Source organism: Dicentrarchus labrax, unplaced genomic scaffold (assembly GCF_905237075.1).
Source record: "Dicentrarchus labrax unplaced genomic scaffold, dlabrax2021, whole genome shotgun sequence".
Classification (NCBI taxonomy): Eukaryota; Metazoa; Chordata; class Actinopteri; family Moronidae; genus Dicentrarchus; species Dicentrarchus labrax.
The window spans coordinates 16390310-16413859 of NW_026136703.1; the positions used below are offsets into that span (position 1 = coordinate 16390310).

The window sequence follows — 23550 nt, forward strand, 5'->3', positions numbered from 1 at the left end:
ACCCCTACTCTTGTGTGTGCCACAACACAATAGTCGCACTACCTGATTACTTCAGTTTGGAATGAAGCCTATAACACTGAGTATTGTGCTAAATGATTTGGATAATGGCTGATGACACATGGTATGACCTAGCTAATTTTGCAGCCATTTGATAGAGAGAGTGTATGCAAGACCTATCCAATTCATTCAGTGGCAGGGACACTATAGCACTTTTTCAGCTTTTAAACTAAGAAATGGAATATTGATGACAGATCATAACTGTATAGCAACCTTGTGATGAGAAACAAAATTAAATAAAGATAGAATTACCTGTGGTTAGGAAAAACAATCTAGATAAAGAAATGCTCTCTTTAAAAATAATTAAATAAGTATGTATTTTTAGCATCTCTTTCATTTCTAGCATTGAGACACACACATTCATATGCACACACATACACACACCTCTGTTCCCGGATCAGAGCACAAGGGCCCGTTCCTGTTCAAAGGTTCTCATGACAACAGATGCAATGGATTAATCACCCATTTTCCAGCTTCCCTTCAAAAACAATATGTGTACTCTGGAAAACAGTCACCCACACAGGCTGTAGAAGGTTCCAATGACAGGGGTGGATGTGGAAGTACTGTGATGTACAATATGGAAGTGTTGGGTTAGTGTGGCCTATGCCAGGAAGGAAGTGGTTAGCATTGTTAGAAAGGTATACGCTCAAAGAAAAAACAAAAACAAAAAACTCATTGTGGTTAGTGGTTAAAAAGGAGAAGTTAAAACAATACACAAACTGGGAAAATATGAGCTGCAACGTTATATGGTTGATTTAGATGACTCACCTGTTCCAGTAGCTCCAGAACTGTTCGTTCAAATAGGTTCGATGACTGTGGTCATCTCCAAATGAGGCTTTGCTCTCAATCCAGTGTACAATGTGTCCTTCCACAGCTTTTCAGAAACAGAAACACACAGCAACACCCAGGAAAACAGTGACAAAAAAGCCACACAAGATTGGCATTAACATGACAATGTTTTGACAACTGCATATTCCTCTTTGAAACAAGGCAGCTAAGACTAACAGGCAGTTATTTCAGATTAAATATTGACACGTGTAATGTAAATACTAACCAATGGGAACCTCCAAGATGATATCAGGTGTTTTGTCGTAGCCCATAGTTCTCAGTTGGTTTTCATCTACAGGAGATAAAGTACAGAATTTGCAATAATTTTACTCTTCACTGAACAAGTTCTGTAACATCAATCAGAAGCAGGCAACCTCACCAAGGTGGTGGTAACAAAACCCCTTAGTGTTAGCAAAGAAGAAATAACAGTAGAGGACAGCAAGCACAGTAAAACCATTAACTACATCTGCCACGTATTCGCTGTCGTTGCACAAAAACCTGTAAAGTCCAGTTACAGAGCTGCTCTCCAGTTTGTGGTTTGGCAGAGCATTATAAAATATACAGCAAGGGGACAGGGTTGGCATTATAGACTCTGTAAGCCTGACCCCTGCCTGCACAGGCCGCAGCCATTGTCCTTGACTTCTGGTGCGCTTCGGCCATTATCCCTACAACACCTGATTTCTCCATTAAATCTCAGGCTGACCAGGTCATTCAGTTCCAAGGGCCTGCCTCTTTGTCTCCAGCCAAGCTCAACTAATGGGGCATGGAAGGGAACGGAGGAGAGATGGAGGGTGGCGGTGTCAGTGGTGGTGAAGAGGTAGCATCAGCCAAGGGGGGAGAAAGAGAGTGGAGTGAGGTCAGTGAAGCTGCCAAAGGCCTGTGGTACAGAGGGGCATCCTTGGTGTGGTAATGTGGGTGTAGATGTGTATGTGGGAGGATGGGAGCCTATATTCATACCTACTAGGCTGTTGACATTGTCATGTGGCCCTGATCGCCTTTTTACATCACCTTTGATTAAAATTAATGGGCCATCCCTGCTGTTGGGTGGCTTATTTCCAATCCATTTATCAGATGGGGTGAGGCTGCCTCAGTGGCCCTTGTGCCGCCCGAACTCTGACAGTTTTAGAACAGTCCTCTATACAGCTCTGAGGAAAGGTCAGCACTCCAGGTCCAAATAAATGATATGGTCTTAATGGCAGAGGGAATGACTTTTACCCTTCATCACTCATCTGACCTAGGGGATGGTGATAGGATGGGGGTGATGGTAGGAAGGGAGGGTTAAAAAATTCTGTTTTACAATTTCACACCTGGACACTCTACCTTGATTTAATATTGTTGGAAAAAGACAATGGTGTTAGAAAGAAGAAGATATTAGGAGAACAATCTTATTATCACAAAAAGATACTGGAAATTACAACCACATATAAGGTTTTTTTCCCCTCAACATTAAATCTCCCAAAATACTTAGAAAACAGTATTTGCAGTCATATCCCCTTAATGGTACTAACATAATATTAATTTTTATAGAAATAGAAACAAAACGAAAACTGAACAGTAACCTAAGAGGACCAAACATTACAACTAATGTAACATTAAGACCTACCTTTAAAGCTTTTATTCTTTAAATATTCATTGTATGCTGGTGCATATATATATATATATATATATATATATATATCCAAGGATATATGATAACAGCTCCTTGTTGTTAACAAATCAATAGGAGATAACATCCACTGCATCAGTCATGTCCATGCCTTCCTTTACTAAGCGTACAAAAAAAGGCAATACTGCCATGACTTTAGAAATGGGATGAGAAGGTCAGGAAATGGCTTACCTAGAAAGGAAAGGTTCCTCTCCTTCAGTTTGTCGCGAAGCAGGACCTCATGCTCTTGGCCGATAGCGCTGAGAATATAGAGTCAAGGATTCCAACATGTTGCAACAGCAGTATTTATTATACAACTACTGGAACAGTGTGGTCTTTCGTAGGGTGGTCTCAGCAGGAGCAATAATGTTAAATGAAATCCAAGTCCAAAAATAATAAGAACACAAAAGAAATTCTCATAAAAATTCTGCAGGAATAAAATTAGGCATTTTCCTTGTAAAATTTGTGGTAACAACATGAGTGCACAGATGTGAGGTGATGTTAGCTCATTTGTGCATGTGTAAGTTTGGCATCAGTCAAAGTTAAGAATCATTTTTTTCCCCTCCACTATTGGCTTACTATGCAAAGTGAAAGCCTCTTCTCTTTTACCAGTGTATAGTGAGAGCACAATCAGAGTTTTCAGGTCAACCTTAATCTGCTTTCACAACAAATCTTCAGAGTGCATTACCTAAATGAGGAAGATGAAACAAATGCCAATTTGGCAAAATGCAAAGAGCGCCTGGACTAGCTGCTCCACTCATTCTTCTAAAATCCTTCAAGAAAAATGCTTTTAAAATAAATGCCATTTTGCATCAGGATGCAAGCAGCTTGATTTCTACAGAAAGGAATGCTGCAATTAGAGGCCTGATGTTATATATGCCAAACATGCTTTTCCCCAGACAGAGAGAAAAGTCCTTATGGCATTATAATGCCTTTAACAAACACTAATCAAGCAAAATGGATTCTAATTAATACATACATATTATTGGCACAAATGCATTAAAAGCTATTCCTTTCATGTGAGGATGGAGCTTTTTCAAAGCACATAGTAGTGGGGCGGTTATCATGAACTCTCTGTGGTGGAGTAACTGACTCTAAGTTGACACTGACAAGAGGACAACCAAAGAAAGGTAAAAAGGGGGGATGTGGAAGGGGGACAGGATGGGACAGGGTTGACTGGCCATGAACAGAACGACTCAGCCCCACTACACACGAAAGCTTGGACGGACACAATAACATACAGACATACACATGTACACTCATTCAAATAAGTCTCCTCCCCCAGGAAATAGTTGGTCTGCCACCCAGCTGCTTGCCCCTAAATAGCCTGGACTCGAAATTCTGCCCCTATAGTCAAGGCCAAGCCCCTGCTAAACAAGGAGGGGGTATTTGTTAGACAAGACAGGGAAGGAAAACACAAGTACAACTGATTGATTGAATTAAAAATAAATAAATAAAAGTAATTGAGCATTAAGAGTTCAAGTTGGACTGACGTGTCCAGAACTCTCCGTGGTGCTGAATTATCGTATATAAATTCTCAGAATAAAATCCAGCTAAAAAGGATTTTAAAATTCTGCATGTAAGAATAATTGATTTTTTTTAAAATTAACATAAAAAAACAATCATCTGGGTGAATAAAAAACCATACGAAAGAACACATTAGCCACCACAAGGCTTATTAACGATCATTTCTTTCTTGTACTATAGAACATTGGGTCTGATCCACTTTGTGCACATGGAGATGCATTTAGATCAGCCTATCCTTTCCTCCTCCTCTTCCCTCCATCACCTTCCAGCCTCTGTATCGGTGATAGTGCAATGGCAGGCAGGATGAAACACTTCCTCTGTGAAGCAGAACTTTTATGTCAGGTGAAGCCAGACACATCTCATCCCCTTCAATAGCTTCTCGTCAATTTCAGGCTTAAAATTTTATGGGATAGGATACTGTTTGATGCAGTCTACCAGCGGTCCATAACAGCAGTCATTTATTGTGCACTGAAAAGAGGGGGAAGAAATATTATGGCGTGCGAAAAGGGTGGGTGGGTGGAAGGGAGGTGAGGGAAGGAAGCCCATACAGTGCCGGGAAAGGAGAAAACACAGGAGATGCTGGCAGATTGGCAGGCATGACCGCCGGCTCTCACGTGACCTCATCAGCAAACATGAGCGGCTGATGCCGTCTGTCAGCCAGGTGGTACAATAACACTTAAAAACTCACTGTACATAAGCACTAGATTTGTTACATGGAAAAGGGTAGGGCAACAAACTTTATAAAATTCTAGAAAATGTAATTGAAGTAATTAAAAATATATCTTTCCATGACAGCACACAATTTAAATGATTTCCTGTAATATTTCAGCTCAAATTTAAATGTTAAAACACTTACTTGGTAGATGTTATTGGCCAAAATTTGGTCTGGAATTAAAGACGGCTCCTTAAGCATGCTGTTTAGGACTGTTTTAGAAGCTGAGAACGAGACAGAAAGGCAAGACATGGAGAGAAACAAAAAACAAAAATCATATTAATATTAGTATTCAAATAATATCAAACACTATAGCTTGTATAACCTATAAATGTTTTTAAAAAAATTAATTGCTACCTTGAATTGAGAGCAAACTAGGAACATATACAGACAAAAAGACAGGCTTGACATACTGTAATTCACCATGCCACTGTTAGTGCAGTATTTCCACACTAGTCCATTAGATGGCTGCTTGGTGTCTATACAGATTTTCTATAGATAAATGTTTCAGTCCAGAGCACAGGAGCCCCATGTAGTTTATCTATGTTATGAACGCTGACTATTCTGCATCTCTCATCCCCATTCTCGCTCTACTAACATTATAAATCAGAAAGGAGAGCCTGCTGGATTGATTCGCTGGCACTGCAACAGCAAAAAATTCCTTAAATCATTTCTTAAAAAGATTTGGATTAAATGGATTGTATCATTGTGTGACGAAATGGTTGAGGCACGCCATTTTAGTGATACATGGTCCTGACAGACTTGCGGTATTACAGACAATACAAGGAATGTTTCTATTCACATTTCAGGCATGGATGGTGACTGTACCAACACTGAACAGAGGTTCCTAAGCTCATCTAGAAACCGAAGAAAAAAAAAAAAAAAAAAAAAAAAAGCAAAGTATGTAACTGTTAAAAACAAGACAGCTTATTTAAATATTTATAAAAATTGATTAAAAAAAAGGGGGCATAAAAACCCCAGAATAAAAAAAGATCAATTGGAAAAAACCTGGGTATACATTTACAAACACTGACTGGATCATTAAGCGTCTGTTAAATGAAGTTCATTAATAGAAAAGGATTTAGAAGAACATTTAAAAACCCTTAACCCTTCCTTTCTGTCTTGTCTTCCCCTTTGCATTTGTTCATAGGCATTACTCCTTGAGAAAACTATCACAGAGGACAAACAGTGCTGTGATCCCTCATCTACCTTATGATGAAATAAAGAGGGAGGATGGTGGAGAAGAACAAAGCCCATTCAGCACTCCCTCCTCTCTTTCTGTTTCTTCTTCTTTGTCTCCATCTTTCTCTGCCACCTTTTTTTTTTTTTTTTTTGTGCTACCTCCTCTCTGTTTCAGTCTCCCCCAGTCACGGTACTCCCCCAGCCCACCCCATAACCTCGCACACCCTCTTAGAGCTGCAAGGCACAGGGCTGTGCTTTATTTCTTTGCTCATTTTTCTCAGAGATTGGTACCTTCACACGCAGATCCATACCATGCTCCTGTGCAGTGCGGGCGGCAGTGAAGAAAGAGGGTTATATTTTCCCCTTGAGTTAGGACACCTCATGACAAATGATAATGGATAATCAATAAAGCGGGAAATATGAGGCAGCAAACTTTATGAAGCCAGGAGACATATTACTCCCCAACAACACTGGTTTCCCTTAACAAAGTCACTACTCGACTGTGCCTAATAATCTGAAGGAAAATCAAAGGACCCGCAACCACATCAGCAATATTGGCAACTTATTCCACTTTAATGGCATTTTGATTGATTTTTTCCCTCTTCCTAATGGTCGTTTTATAGATTTGACGCTGCTTCTGCAAAACAGTAGTGTGTAATAAACCTCCCCGAAGGCAAACGGTAGCCATTAAAGCTCTTGTCTTACTAGCACTCATAATTGGAGGTTGACCACCACCACATTTTGGTCTCTCTCACATAACACACACAAACACCCACTTCCAGGACTAGGCTTTTCTCCCTTTCTCTCCTCGTCTCTCCAGACCCTTGATATTTTTGGTAGATGGCCATAATAAGTGATAGGATCCCTTTCCCCTGCTCTTTTTGAGCGATGGGGTTAAAAATAGCCATAAAGAGGTGACCTTGGCGCTGACATTGTGGAATTTCAGCCAAGCATTGACCTGATGAAAATGGAAGGCCAGGCCGCTAATAAATCAGGATGCTTTTAAAATGAGTTTACCCTAATGCTCATTCATCACGGCCAGTAATGCCATTTGCAGGCCCAGGATTCGCTGCTGTGCACAAACACAGCAGTAAATAACAACAGGGCCCTTGCATCCCTCGCATCGTTGCAGCCTCCAACATCAGCATACATTTATTAAAGACGCCCCCGCCTTGCACGGCAGCACTCCTCTATGACACCCTGAGCTCCTCTCTGCCACACACACACACATCATGCTCTTTAAATACACACACTCAAGGCACACACAGACGCACACATAAAACACGTGCAGGAAAATAAAAAGCATAATCTGAAGAACACCAGACACAGAGAACAAAGCCCTGCAGCACGACTTTGCACCTTGTAAACATTCACCAAATTTACTGTAATTGTCCCATGTTGGTATAAATTCTGACTAAGGCACCATATCACACCGTCAACATCTGAACAGAAAGAACAGAGAAGAGGAGAATAATAGATGTGAAACGCTACGCCTCCATTGGGATTTGCTAAAGAAAACAACCAGTGTAAACAAATCACAAGCCTGTTTTCATATGCAACTCCAAAACAAGATAAACTATATAAGGCAAGGTAACAGCGACATAACCTTGGCTTGATTCCTCACTGCTTACTTGTGTCATTTGTAACTACTCTTCCTTTCTCCGCTAGGGTGAAAAAGTCATTATCTCAAACGCAAAAAATGTTGAGAAACCTCATTAGATAGCAACATTTGTTGAGGGAGGGCCGTAATAAACAATAACGGATGACGATTGTTATTGCCCCTGACACTGATGAGCTCCACTGCAAGTTTGTTTATTAATTAAAAAACCCACTTTTTTCCACGACTGGGGAGGGGAGGGGAGGGGAGGTGAGGAGGGTGAGGGGGATGCTTACACATTTCCTCTATATGCCCCCCCCCCCTCCCCATGCACAAGCCATTGAGCTGTGGAGGGGCACTCGTTCATCAAACTTCATGGAGCAAGGGAGAGACAGGTCCTGATAATGTGCGCCGCTAAAGCTGATTTTCCATGATGAATCTCGGAGCATATAAATTGGCTAATATCTGAAAACATTTACAGATACTAGAGGAATTGACTACTTGTGGGACATGATGGATGAGGCTCTGCGACGCTGGCCGACAGCTCTGCAAATCTCTGCTGCTGCCTAAAGCCCTCATTTGATTTTCCAATTTACTCCTTTTAAATTTATCCTCCCGTATTGAAAAAAACAGAAGATTGGGGGGGAGAGAGAGAGAGAGAGAGAGAGAGAGAGAGAGAGAGAGAGAGAGAGAGAGAGAAAGAAAGAGAGAGAGAGATACACAGAGAGAGAGAGAGAGAGAGAGAAAAATGTGTGGTGGTGTGTAGGTGCTAGTTGATGATATGAGGTGGTATCTCCTGTGCAGGAGGAGCCCAGTCCCTGAAGAGGTTACTGGGGCAGAACTGATCTGCTTCCACCTGATTCTCCCTGATAGCAGTGAGATGAGACTCTACATTTCTGTGTGTGTGTGTGTGTGTGTGTGTGTGTGTGTGTGTGTGTGTGTGTGTGTGTGTGTGTGTGTAGCAGTAGTAATAGTAGATCTGGGGAGGCTCTGCCATGGAGAGAGGCTTCCTAGGTCAGGCCATTAGACTGTGGCAGAGGCTGACTGGAGCTTCTCTGCTGAAAAGGAGTAATTAGTATACTTGTCAAGTGAAGTGCCACGCTGCTGCTTACCTCCTTGCACCCACCCCTTGCATGCATACACACACGCGCACAGAAACACTCATCCTGCCTTTGCCTCCTTACTCCCTCCCTTCTTGCTAATGAAGTGCCCTTGCTCTCATTATTTGAAAAAGAGGCTGCATATACACACCAGCTCCAACACAGTGGAGAGGTGAGAGAGAGAGAAGAGAGTAGCACTTGAAGACAAGAGAGGAGGAACCATAACAATCACAGTGAAAGTTGAGATTTTACTGGATAGAACATAATACAATATTCAGTTATCAACACGTCTGATCTGCAAAACACTGAAGCTATTATGAATTCTGTCAAGGAACCAAAGGATCATAGTAGACGCTAACATTCTCACAGTGTTAACATCAAACACAGGACATTTATAACCTTGCGTACAAGGCTTCTGTAAAGGAATGTGACAATAAATCTTAAAGGCGGTCGAATCACATAGTTACAAAACATGGAGCAGCAATCTAATCTGGAGCTGGGCCTTGGGAAAATGAAAAAGGTCAAATAGCTAGCAAAATTGCCTCCTCAAAAAAGTATGTCTAAATCTAGAGGCACATCAAACCCTGTCAAAGGAGGAATAGAGAGCAAGATGAAGAGATAGCAGGAGGGGGAAAGTAGGAGCTGGAGCTCCCCCAATGTGCCTGCTAGTGACTTCTAAGAGGTAATATCTACCGACATAGAAACACAGAGTTGGAATTACAATACGGCTGTTTACAATATAACTGCATCATTTACAGAACTTAAAGTGGCCTGAAACAAGTAGCGTGAGCACATGATGTAGGTTACTACATCATGAGAGACAGTTTCTACAATTGCGTCATTATTTCGATGACTGACTGACTTTTTTGCATTTCACTAATATCAATTCAGTTTTCAATAATCACTTTAAAGTATTTTGTTTTGATAATAAGTAAAAACAACATTGTTTTTTTTCAGCCTTTCAAATGCAATAGTATTTAAGACTTAAGACTTAAATACTATTGTTTCTTTTATAAAATTAAATTTAAAACTTAAAGAGTGAAACAATATATTTATATTTATAAACATATTTATAATGTGTGCAACATGTTTTATAAGCAATTTGAAGACAAGAAAATAAGCCATTTTATGACATCACTTGGATAGATTTAACTGTAATGAAAATAAATGTTTTGCTGCCCTAATTGTGTTTCTATTTCATTGTTATCAAATCCAATATTTTCATACAGTGCCTTATAATCTTAATTGTTAGATTCATGTCCCTTATTTGTGACATCTCTGGAACAACCAACAATCCTGGAAGGAATTCTGAAATATCCATTGAAACTGTCTCAACTGGTCCAGAATGCTGTATTTTCACCAAAAATCACATTAAGTGCAACTCCTAGTGACCTTAAAATAGTGGATATAAACGGTGTAAAAGTGTATGTGACCTTTCCTACCCTACTGCCTGGTCTGTTTTCATGAGACAAGCAGCATTATGGATGTTGATATCATATTCAATACGTGATAAAACTGCTTTGAATGTATTGATTTATTTACAAGCACCACCAGATAGTCTTTCATTCTGCTTGACTGATGCTCCCTCCAATACCTTTGCTGCAAGGAGAGGGCGGAGGCAGCTTGTTGGTGGTGTCGTCATGTTGAGGTGTGGTGGTGGTGTGTGTAGCTAGTGGGAAGGAAGGAGGGAGGGAGGGAGGGATGGAGGGAAGGGGGGAGGGAGGGAGGGAGGGGGCGCAACAACAAGCAAGCAAAACAAAACAAGGAAGGGACAGAAAACAATTTAAAACTCTGTATTGATCCAGTACTAGTGATTGTACATATATTCCACAGTCCCAAAGGCCCCATTCCTGTGTCTCTTAAATGCAAAGGGAAAGAGAAGGGGAATAAAAAAACGATGGTGCTAGGCAAAGGCAAGCCACTCACCCAGTTGGGGGTAATGTCCCTTATATAGAAGTCTATTGATCTTTGCAGTGTGCCTGCCCGGCCTCCCTCTGGAGTCCGACAAAAACACACAAATACACACACATGCACACTGAAGCGCAGTCTGGAGCTGGAGGGGGCCATGACGGATATGCCTGACAATAGCACTGAACCAACCTGTTAGCTAATTGCCAGCAAAGACAATTATCCTTGCATTGTTTCATAATGGCAGCACATTACTGGAGTCTAATATACACACAGGGAGATTGGACAATTTGACCGTGCAGTCCATGTGGGCAGCAATTCATTTGCAAAGGCCAAGCAGGTCATGAGGACACTGCAGAGGAGCTCTGTCAAAACAGAAGTCACCCTCAAAGCAACTGACCCTACAGCTGGCAAGAGTGGAAAGGTACAGTAGAAATGGCATCATCATTTGAAAATGTGTCATACTCATATAGCAGATAACAGTCAAACTATTTTACCAGATAAAATAGTAGATATCAATCTGATCTAAATCATAGTGTTTTGTCACAGCATGTAGGCTATGTTAGGCTGATTCGGATCAGTGATTATCCTGTAAAAGCCATCTAGCTTCTGTGAAATCACTCCCTACAAGAAGAACCACGACCACGACATTACTCGCTAGCCTGCAAACACTGAGATACGGCACGGTTACAGCACTGTTTTGAAATTAAACAACGATCATCCAGGAAGTTTCATCTGCTACAAATCTATTCTGATCAATAATAAAGCATGTTTTCACTGTATGGAGATGGAGGGATGCAGTTCGCTATTATCTGAGACGGAGTGCTTCTCCTGGATGAATGCTCTGTTCTACAAGCTGCTCAGACTAGTATTTTGACAGGCAGTGGATAACGGTGGGTCCAAAGCAATCACATCTTTGACTTTGACAAATGGCTGTGCTGTGGCGAAGTTGAAAATAACACACATCCACTTTAATCTCTTTCTTGATTAAATTGGAAGCACGTCTTTTTGACATCATGCGATTCACTCTCAAAGACTACAGCAAAGACACACACACCATCTTCAGGATAGGCCTGCCCTATTGAAATGATATGGAGCCATGTGTGCATGGGATATGGGAGTTCCCGAGTGAGAAAAAAAAAAGCGTGTGAGAGAAAGAAAGGGTTTCTTGTATGAATTCCAAATGTCACACGTTAAAAGGCGTAACTGCAAATTATGCCAGCATTTGTGCCAAAAAATATTACAGAAGATAATGTAAAAAAAAGTTCCTGAAAGGATGAAAAGAAGAAATTAACTGGAATGTGCATGGACAAATAATACCACAATTTCTGGACGATCTCTTTGAAATGTTAAGCAAAAATATTTGCATCTGGAATTCTTTTTCTTCCCACAGCATGTCCATCAGCGTTACCTAGGAATGGTTTGCTTTTTCTGCTACACTTTTCCTCAACTCAGTTTCCTCACAGGACCCCAGTAGGGACGGAGAAAGAGAAGGAGATGAGGGAAGAAGAGAAAGGGGGTGGATGCATTGGGGGGATGAAGGAGGGCGAGGAAAGAAATAAGGAGTGTTATAAATAACACTGATGAGGTGAGCTAGCATTGATCCACACTGCAGTTGAGAGGTGGGTGGTCCTCCTAGTGCTTAATTGCCAGTCATGTGCCCTAAGATGCAGCTACTACTAAATGTGGTCTGTCTCTCATTAGGCTTGGACAGGCTGAAAATACAGCAGCTAGAACTGGAACTGGGACTCAAACAGAAAGGGATTCAAAAGACAAAGTGTTACAATTAAGACTGATGGGGGGAATGATAGAAAGGACAGAGTGGGAAATGGAAAAGTGTTACTCACGCATTCCACCCTCCAAGCCCTGAAGGAACCTGTCCAGGATGATGCGAGCCATCAGTGCAGGAGACAGATCCACCTTTACATAGATTGAGCAACAAAAAAAGAAAGAATTTGCCTTAATAAAAAACAGGCTATGGAGAGTAAAAGCTACTTAAAAAAATAGGTACAGTGGACCTGTTATTTCTCTCTGGAGAATTACTCCATTTACAAACCTTCAGACTAAATCCCGCATATCCAGTTGGAAGTGCGAACATATTTCAAAGAGCCTAAGAATTACAGCATTGAAATTACACGGCCAGTCTACCTTTGGCTGATGTCACACAGATAATAATGATTGTAATAGCTCTAAATGATATTATTGCGTTCCCAAACCTTGACCCAACTTTCGACAATCCCTGTGCAAATTGGTCTTTGAAAGCCTTGCTTTGCAATAACCTTTCCCACAGGAACAAGGGATCGCCTATTACGCAGCCAAGCTACCCAGCTGAATTGCCTTCGCCTCTGTCAAACGGACGACCATAGCCTCTCATCTCGTATGAAAAAGCGGCACACACTATGCCCAGGCTAGACACAATGGAGAGCTTTAATCATAGGATGATCACCAAGGCAAAACTGCAGGAACCAACAGGACACACCGGAGGGACTGTGGGAATGCAGTCCTTAATAGGAAGAATAGAACCTATGGCTGCAGAACTCTTTGAACACAAAGACACCTTGAGAGGTGTGCAATGTTTTTGGTTTGAGGGCAGGGAGAAGCCCTGACAGGTAAGGGAGCACTAATGACTGATACTGAAGGTGTGTATCGGACCACATTCTTATCAGCGCACCGTCTTTCCACACATTATAAATAATATTATCATGAAAGTGTTAGAATGGTATGCAATGAAAAACCAACACTTATTTTCAGGGCCAGCAGAATATTACAATTATTGACTCCAGTTAACAGGCATCATCTATAAAAAAAAAAGGCCCAAAATGTTCTTATAAATAAGCTAAACCAGGCATATGGAGCAAATTCAAAGTTTTGTATCCGATATTAAACAATATATACACTGTAAATAAGAAGACACATTAAGTCATTCATTACTAAATTTCACAGCCTCTTCAGTATGAAGGGAATTAAAACATTGCTTGAAGACTGCCATTCCTAGCCAGCTCGTTATGAAACACAACGTTCTTGGAGCCAAACATTTTTTCTCTTGTTAGCATAATTGGGTACCAAAAGTGAATTTGCCCTCAGCCTATAGTGAGAATGGTGTGTTTCATCTTTTCTCTGATGCTTCCTGGTAACGCTGGGAGCAGAGAAGCTTCTCTCTAAACAATGTCTTTTTACCCGCAGTAGTATTTGTTAACATCTCCATAATATTGCACTAAGAAGGCAGCTTGTAAAAAGGCCAAACATGTCTATAATAATTAAGGGGTGAACAGAGTTTGTATCTTCATTAAGACCTCTGATAGCTTTTCCGACTTAGCATTTGTGGCTTGCAGCTGAAGAAGCTCTCTTCCCTCTCCCTATCCCTTCTCATTTCCTCTCCCTTTCTTGTCTCCTCTCAATCCTTTCCTCTTTGTGCTTATTGGCCTGCTCACCATTCACACCTTTGGATAACGAGAGAGCATCAGATTCCTGGTAACTTGCATCACGGCTGACAAATGAAAAATGGCAACATTACCAATGCTGGCCCAGCCTGAATAAGGACCACCTGATTAGTTCAGGTACTTGCGTCTCCCTAATTTTCATATTAATCATGAGTCCATCTCCATTCTAAAGTCAGACCGCAGCGCTTCATGTGTTTAACATGTAACTAAGATTCACAGAAGCTTGAATTCCTGTAAAAAACAATTATTGTTCAGTAAAACTGGTTTTATTAGTCCCAAAAGCTAATGGGTGTGACATACAGTACAGAATAACTGCACCAGCTCAAAACCCTGTGTGTTTAAGTAACCTTTACATAAAGCTCCATATAAAGCATGCAAAAAAACAGCAAATGTCGAGTTTAGAACCCTCATTCATGGAAGACTTCTAGGGGCAAAAATAGAAATCCATGAATAGTTTTCATCATTGTTAATCATTTCCCTCTGTTGGAGATATATTGTCTCATAAAGGGATGAAACTACATCAATTAGCGGTCTGGGAGACCATGAGTGCTTGGTTTAAATGTTAAGTAGCATATTAAAATGACAGTTAAATGGTTCATAGACAGTTATCTCTGAGCTGAATTTAATCCTTTGGAGAAAAAAAAATCATGTGTCAATTAAATGGAGAATGAATAATGGCAGTTAGCTTTGAGGTGCCACTGATGCATGTGAACTACTCTGATTTTAGATTAAGAAACCCTCAAATCTCGTTGTCTGATGTAAGCACCAATAAAAATTTAAATGTGCATTTAAATATTTTAAAACGTTACGCAGCCTATTCTAACAATCAAAATAAGAGGAAACTGCAAGACTAACAATGTATTCAAATGACAAAAATAAATAAATAAATTAAGAAGCGAAAAAACATCAGTATAGTAGTAGCATGCATGTAAAATAGTGTGATGATCTACAATGTATTGCTTTCTTCTATAGTAGTTTAGCCACATTAGCTGCTTTTGCTGCTTGAGCAGGGAACTGTCGGTTGATTCTTCAGTACCAACCTGAAATATAGACATTTGGTCCTGTTAATAATTTAAGTGCTTAAAGCATGAGGCGATTATAGAACAAACGCACAAACATCCACCACCTGAATAACTTGGATTTAAGTTCTCACATAATTATATGTATGAATACCATTTGCTGCATCAACCAGAGGACAAATCCTACATTGACCCCCTAAAGTAAACAAGCGATGAAGTGATGAAGAGAAGAATTAACCAATGACCCTGCCCTCACCTGTCCGCAGTTTGTGGCAACACTGCCTGAAGTGCAATTTGGAAAATTACATGATAAAACACAAAAAGTATTTTCACATCTGCTTAATGGAGGTGAGAGCTAATTACATTAAATAATTGATAATGGAGCGGACCGTTTTACCAATTTTGATAATGACTAACAGACAAGGGAGAAAATCTAGAACTGCAGCTAACGTTGACCTAGTCATTTAGAGAAAAAGGGTTTTTTCCCCAAAGATAAGAAAAAAAATAAATAAAGAGAAAAACTAAAGGTTATGCCATTACCTCAATGGCCAACTCCAGCAGGACGGGAGCAGTGGGATGTGCCTTGGCTTCACTCAGATACCTTTATTATAACAAAGAACAACAACAGCAGTGAAAAAAAACATGGCCCACAAAGGCAGACAGAAGGGTAGAGGGGACTAGACTGGGCTAGCCAAGACATGCTAATGTCCCTGATGACTTTGCCCTAGGTGGCATATGGCAGGCTCAGTGCGGTTAAAACAGCACTGCTTGAAGGGCTTCAAATTTCCTTGAAGCCAGACAAGCATATGATAGTTAGTTAACCCCTGCCGCCCAAAAAGCCTTTTTTCCCTCGCCAGCTAAAACTGCAGCTCCCCTCAGATCTTACCCAGATCATCTCTGAGGTTTGTTGTTGTAAGTGGATTAGAAGTGCATTATCCGGCCTTGTTTTCCCCAGAACAATGGCCTAATAAGCTAGATAAAGGCTAATTGCAATATGCAAAGAGGCTTCCCCCCTACAGCCTGTTTTTCTTTTTTTTAATTTATCCTTATTCATTGAATTACAGATAATCATACCATCATAAGCCTGTGTAAGGCAAATGTCCAAAGGCTGGTTATTTATTTATTTTTCTGCTTTCAATTTGACATGGAGAACAGAGCTTTAGCTTAGCAGGTGCAAGTGGAGGTCTGGAATGAATCCTGCGGGTGGTGATTTGTTTGGAGGAGATTATATCTGTCATGGTGGCCCACCTACTCTCTGACTGAGGAAGGGGACTTTGGCAAGTCCTTTCCTCAGTCAGAGAACGGGGAAGACAAAGAGCACACAAGAGTGGTAGACAGAAGAGAGCAATAAAGTAAAACAATACAGAATAATACAGCACCTTTGGTAGTGGCTTTCAATAGCATCTGGTGCATGGTGTCTTGAGAATGTTCTTTTGGTTCGTTTCTGTCACAAAAAGGACACAGATGTAATAACAACAATTATTATTATTATTATTATTATTATTATTATTATAATAATAATATTGTCATCATTATAATTATTATTAAACCACCAAAGGTAATTTATTTCCATACAATACAGTTCATTAAAAGGCAAAGGCTTTACATTTTTCCAATCCTCCTTAATAAAATGCAGACTTGTTCAGCTTCTGCTCTTCTTTCATGCTCTATTGTATATCAACAAGCGCAGGAGATCTTGGGGTAGAGTAATTTAATTTCAATAAGTTTGCTGGGGGTCAAAGTGTGCAAGGCAACCTTGTTCAAACCCCCTATTCCCTCCCACCTCCCTCACTCAAACCTTGTATTCATTTCCCCTTTTTCGATCAAACAATGACCCTATTCCACATTCCACACCCTGACATTTCCATGCAATTCAATTGCAATCTTCAGAGAGAAGGAGGAGGACAGGGGATAAGAGAGGACGAGCATTGGTTAAAAAACAACTTATTTAAAAACTACTACACACAAAAAATGTAATTCCACAGAGACAGGCAGTGTGACTGACACCTGTCAGGGGGATGATAAATGACTCCATTTTCTGCCTGTGCTGCCTTCTGCCACTGGCGGCAGCGGCCATTTATCATCATCCGCTGTCAGCCGTGGAAAGCAGCAGTGACAGTGCGAGTCAGCAAACATTTAGCACACGCAGCCGCACTACACGGGGAAATTATTATTGTCAGAATAATAATGGTTTAGCATAATTTATTACAGGTCCACCAAATAAGCAGGGGCTAGATGTTATTAGACAGATGGATGGGAAGGCTTGGCAGACATCCACTGAGGCTCAGGCAGGCAAGGGCCCTCAACGTGAACGTGAGGAGGAGGAGGGGGTGGAGATGAGGTGGGGTGAAATAAACGGGGGTATGGTGGGGGGGCATCCTCCAAACCAATCAGAGAGCTGGCAGTTCAATTACAAAGAAATAAAGGGACATTCATCATTCAATTAGGCACCTGTCAGGGCTCACAAAGGAAGAAAACTTCTAACCTGGTACTCCAGGGAGAAGATGCTCAGAAGAGTGGACTGCGAGTGACTGGAACAAATAAAAGAAGGACAAAGTTAATTACCAGAGTGCATTGCACAGAGACAAAGGGAGAGGGGGAGCTTCAAAGCTGGGGCCAGCTGCCCTGTAATCTAAAAGAACATGAAAACAAGTGTGGCAAAGTTGTTCCAGATGAACACCTCTGACAAAGGATTCCTGCCACGATGGCGTGGGGGTGGGAGAAAGGGGGAGGTTGTGTGTGGTATGAGAGATGAGAAAAATATAGCCTGCTTTTTTTCCCCTTTCACTCATTCATACATACCATCTTCTTCTATCCCCATTCTCTCCAGCAAGAGTGCTGAAAGCTAAATTGTTCTTAATTGAAGTGCAGTTTCTGCTGTTGTAAAACTACACAAAGGCAAGAACACTCACTCATAGACAAACTAAACATGACAAAATCGGAAAGAAATTAATGACATTCATGCAGATAATTGATAGGATTCAAGTCCAACTGAGAGAGCGAAGCACAGCGTTAACGATTACGTTTCTTGGTTTGGATGTCTCTTTGCAAAGTGCTTGACCACTGAGTGTGTGTACTTGATTGTGTGAGCGGTGTAGCAATACACACATAGGAGAAAGTTTTCTTGCTTCACTGTCAATGCTGGCATATGGGCCGTTCTGGAGCCCTCCCACTGCAACTGATGGGCTTTGAAAATGGAAACTTTCACTGCAGGAAGCTGGACTCCCAGGAGTCGGTCAATTCCATGGGTTGCCATAAGTTACATTCATCTCCAGCTCCAGTCAATGTCAAACACCTGGCAGAGAGGCAAACCTGGAAAACAGGCAGCTCCAACAGGGACTCGCAGCCCCTTCGGTACTCCTCCCCAACCCCCACAGCATCCTTTGAGTTGAAGATATTTAAAGCGGTGACAGATATTATTCTAATTGGATGATACATACCTACACCCTGCATATCAATAAAAAAACCCACACAAATACAGTAGAAGCATGTACACACAGACATTATATATATATATAATATACACACACACACACACACACACACACACACACACACACACACAAACTGCTCTGTGATAGTCTCCAGTGGTTTTGTGTCTCAATATACCGCTCTCAGTACACTTGATTGTTAAATTTAATGGACTTTTCGTTACAAGTCACCTGAGAGTGGTATGTAAATACTGACGAGAAGCTGAGGCTTCCAATCTGCATTGAAATATTGAGTCCACATAGGCCTTGGACATCAATCACTATAAACCATGAAATAACCATGTGACATGTAAACAAAGCCAAAGGAATCTCAAACATTGATTTCTGTCTGGAGTCTCAGTCTGTGACCATATCTTAAGAAAAGCATTTCAACCACTGGAATAGTTTAGCAGTTTATAATGACTTACCCCACCAAAGACGTCATCTTGGGTTCTCCAGATGCCAGTTTTAAACTGTTTTACTGCTCTGGCTGGAGATCAGCTAATTCTCAACTATTCAAACTCTCTGGGGCTCGACGCATCACATAGATGAGTCTCGTCAACCACAAACTTACAGTCATAAAAGTGAAGGAACAAATGTTTGAAATAAAGAGAAGAGAGGGAAACTCTCAGAAAGAAACACTGCCACCTCAGCATTCATTTACAATGATGCTTAGGGACAAAGGGGCCACTGCAATTAAGTGGGCCATTAAATGGTCAACTGTCAACATGTGGACACTTAAGGGAAGAAAAAAAATTTCTTCCACACTTCAACCTTGCACCTGAGCATTTCAACAACATTACAGCCTTATTGTTGGCATGGGACCATCACGATCCCCCTGTTGGAACAGACATCTGTTAGGTTTTAAATGGATTACTCTCTATAATAAGCATGATTACTGCCTAATTGCTAAATCTATACCCTGTTAACTTTAAAGGGACATAAACTGCTCTGAATATGTGGGAAAACATATCTGTTTCAAAAACACTAAGAACTTTAGGGACTTTTCTTTTTCTTTTTTTACCTGAACGATTTTTGCCGACATCAAAACTGGACAAAATGCCTCAAAAAGCTGAAAATAACTGAAACTACAACTAAAAATACTGAAGCAAGACCCAACATTGTAAAATTTGTAAAAAGATAAAAATAATGAGAGCAATGTAAAGAGATGGGGGCAGGTACCTGGATCCAAACCAACAGTTGTCTGCGTTTTATAGAGTCTGTCAAGTTTTACACTGCGCTCATACAGCATAATGCCCTTTTTCCATTTAACAGGCATTAATAGTAAGTTATTGCGGGGTGAACATTAATGTATATCCAACCTGTGCTCTCTTGGGCACAGTATGCTCACTTCATGCTAAAATATGGAGCCAAGTGCAGTCTTACAATGTGGATCTAATCTGCCCGCTGCACAGTAGCATTACATTATCACCGTAATACCTCACAATACCAATATTTGAGGGACTACTATCTCTGTGGTTATAAAAAATAAATAAACTGATACAAGAACTATTCCAAAACCAGATTAATTTCTCTCTGTTGTTTTTGGCTTTAAACAAAGCTAATGAGCAGTATTTTATTCAGATGTGTGCACATGCTGAACACAGCAGAAGGATTATTATGTTATGATATGACAACAAGATTTTTATATTGATGTCACTTATTTAAAATAATTGACACATCAGACATATTTCTTCTTAGAGTTAATCCTAAAAAATAAGATTTATGTAAACATTGAAGTTAATCTATCTCTATCCTACTTACTTAGCCTAATTGATTACATATTCATATTTTATTAATTAGAGGTCTGTCGGTTCGGTTATTAAAATGTTTTAAAAGCAAACAAACAATGAACGTATTTAAAAATTCACTTCAAAAAGAGTCTGTGACACTGCAGCACATCCTTACATTGACCTTTATGCAAGAAGAAAAAAAATAAAAAATCTCTCCCTCTTGGATATAATTTGGAACATGGGGAAACAGAAGGTTGGGAGACAGAAGAGTGGTTAGGGAATCATTCACTCTCAACCTAATTACCCTTCCTTACAACATAAGACAGAGCATTAATATGCACTGGCACCCAAAATAGTAAAGCAGCAGATTAAATTAAAAACAATTAGGGACTTTCACTTTGTCACTGAGCTGGTATGCCTGTCTGGTCAGTGCTTTAGGCTCTATTAAGTTAGGCTATCCACTGGTTATGAATCTGACAAATTCATGTTTGAGTGTTGAATTGCCTTATCTCCTAGTGCATTCACAGTGTATCAGTGTCTTAAGCATACATGGAAAAACAGCAGTGAAACGCCTAGAAATTCCCATCAACCTAATTAATAGGAGATGGGGGAAATTCAAGCTATCAATTATATTCAGAATCTTCCTATTTACAAATAATTAATTATAAACAATAGCTGTAATTTAGGTAATGAAAGCCACCTGGCTAATGGCATTGGTATCATATGCTGCCACAGTACTTAGCATTTGGTGTATCTGCATGCAGAGAGTATTACATGGTGCGACTCTTCAGGGCATGGATCTGGCTAATTGAGGCATAGCACATATTTTTACTAATGGCGATTAAGCTATTTTGAAAAGGGAATGACATGGATGAAATGATTCACCCTTACAAAATGTATGAAAATATTGCTTAGTGTTAATACGTTGTTCTATTGCTATCCACACCTCTATTACTGTAATTATTAGCCGATGCTTTCCTAGCCTAGTTAGGATTCGTGTCTCATCTAAGGATTTTATTCAAGCAAGAGTGCTGACAATAATATATTAAGCACTTTCTTTCCAATCGATCAATATTTTATAAAGTAAAAAAAAACAGTTGAATGTGGGTTAAACACTCTGGATATGCAAATGCTGCTAATTACACATGCTGATAGGCAAAATGCTAACATCTGTTTCTCAGCTAAGCCTACCGTCATCAGCAGCAAAACAAATGTGTACCAAAAAAAAAAAAAACTTTATTCGTTAATGTATAAATGTGATATATTTTGACAAGAGATAGAAACAAACACAAATCTCAGTGTGTCATGCAGCTTCAAACAAATACTTGCACAATGAGCACACGTGTTTACAGTTCAAATTAGTTTTAGTTTTTTTTTCTTGCAAAACAACTGTAAAGCCTTCTTCCTATTACAATCAATGCGACAGCAGTCACATATGGTATTTCCTGTAGTTGCAGAAGTGTATCATTACTTACATTTTTATTATTATTATTTATTTATTTCATCGGTTAGCATGTTAAGTATAACAAATCAAAGGTATCACTATATTCTCAATGTTTTTTCCCCCCCTATTTTTTCCCCCAAGCCTGACTCAGAGTACATTCCACTACATTTACTGATAGTCACCCCCCCATCGTCTCTCTGCAGAAGGCCATACAAAACTACAAGCCTGCGGGGGACTGTGGACAGAAATGGCTTTAGCAGAAGCACAACGGGGCATCTCACTGCCTACTATTGTCCTAATAGATGAAAAATATGACCCCTACACAGCCCTGTTCACTTTATTACAATCTTTAAAATTTCTGTCTACTGAGGTGCACCAAGATGTCAGAACTGTTATATAATGGTGGCAAAAAGAGCGAGAAATACCCCGCAATCACCACCCTAATTGTGATTCCTCCTGAAAGCTAGGGATCTTCATGACTCTGTCTGTGACAAAACATGTTAAAACTATTATGGTGCGTTGTCATTGTTATAGTGTAATTATTGTCATCGCTGCCTTTGAAAACTCTTGTGGAAACTGAAAATGAGGTCCATGTTATCTGTCAAGTGGCGAGCGTCCACTGGTCTGGCAAAGAAACACATTACACTGACCAATTGCCTACTCCCCCAAGCGTGGCTGGGGAACTTGTACCATTCTGGGCAATTTGTTTCATTCTTCTTTTGCAATTGATCCCAGTATGCAAAGAGAACCTGGGGCAAGAGACTCTACCATAGCATCCCTGCTGAACTATGGTACGCTATGCTGTAGGTTTCCTTCTGTGTGTTTATGGCTTTGGGGGTTGAGGGACAACATTGGTACAATATGTTGGTCTTACTCACAAAAGCTGATATTCCTGTGTCAATAATTTGCCTCTACTAATATTAACATCTTATTCTGTCTAGCAATCCAATGACGACAGTTTCTATCTTTCAAGATACTGTCTCTTATAATTGCTACGCCTTACTTAAGCAACAGGCTGCTTACCTCAGTGTTTTTGGCCCAATGAGCCGAAAAGCCTTTACAATGTATAGAATGTGCTTGGACAACGTCCCTAAGATATCAAGAGGAAGTAGTCATTCCTGTGCTTCCTAATCAAGTAATTGATTGCATCTATTATTCATGAACTCCTTAGCCTGACATGAAGTTGTAAACTCAGCAGAGCTTCTCTTCTTTCTACAGCTCTCTTCTCTGCTTACACTTCATTCATCCCTTCACCCTTCCAATGCTCATCTAACCACATAAAGCTGTGGAATTAGTTTGCCAGCCTCTCAGCCTTCCATGGGTTGTACCCCTAAGCCCCAACTGCCAGTTTGTGTTTTGTTCAATATGGGCAGCCAGAAGTGTGAGGCTGTGCAATGGAGGCCGTTGGGGCTGCCCCCACAGGCTCTGCACTAGATCAGTCTCTGGGTAATGTCATTGCCACTTCCAGGGTACAAAATAGCTGTAGAATTCTACCTTCACAAGAGCTTCGACAGAGCAACTCAGTTGATTCCACATATACAATGGTGGAAATCACAGTTTAATCTAGAAACACTCCAACTGTGACATAAGCACGAACACTGTTTATACATTTTATATATTTAAAACTTGAGTTGTGAGTTATGAGTGGGTAGTATGTCTTTAGATCCCCTTTCACCTTATAAAAAAGTATGTGTTCAACGACAACAAAAAGAAAGTGAATTTTCAGATTACTAAATGGACTAATACATCAATAAAGTAGGGCTGCATGATATGCTCAAAACATCATGTTGTGGTTATTTTGACAGATATTGCGATTGTGATATGATTCATGATTAGTGTTGGAATTATCATTTTTGCGTCACAATTTTCACTGAAAAAAACTATTAAA

General features: G+C 40.2%; 1 protein-coding gene across 2 annotated transcripts in view; it reads right to left on the reverse strand.

The window, feature by feature from the left end:
* The window catches only part of cdin1 (CDAN1 interacting nuclease 1), a 53596-nt gene that overhangs the window by 25678 nt on the left and 4368 nt on the right, over positions 1-23550 (reverse strand). The window contains exons 3-11 of one of the 2 annotated variants that reach the window (XM_051387489.1): positions 17501-17546; positions 16395-16459; positions 15556-15616; positions 12404-12476; positions 4914-4993; positions 4476-4525; positions 2723-2790; positions 1112-1177; positions 826-931 (exon numbers count right to left, since the gene is read on the reverse strand). In XM_051387489.1, the coding sequence (XP_051243449.1) occupies positions 826-931; positions 1112-1177; positions 2723-2790; positions 4476-4525; positions 4914-4993; positions 12404-12476; positions 15556-15616; positions 16395-16459; positions 17501-17546 (615 nt within the window). The remainder of the gene's footprint in view (positions 1-825; positions 932-1111; positions 1178-2722; positions 2791-4475; positions 4526-4913; positions 4994-12403; positions 12477-15555; positions 15617-16394; positions 16460-17500; positions 17547-23550) is intronic. The other variant, XM_051387498.1, reaches the window with a different exon arrangement.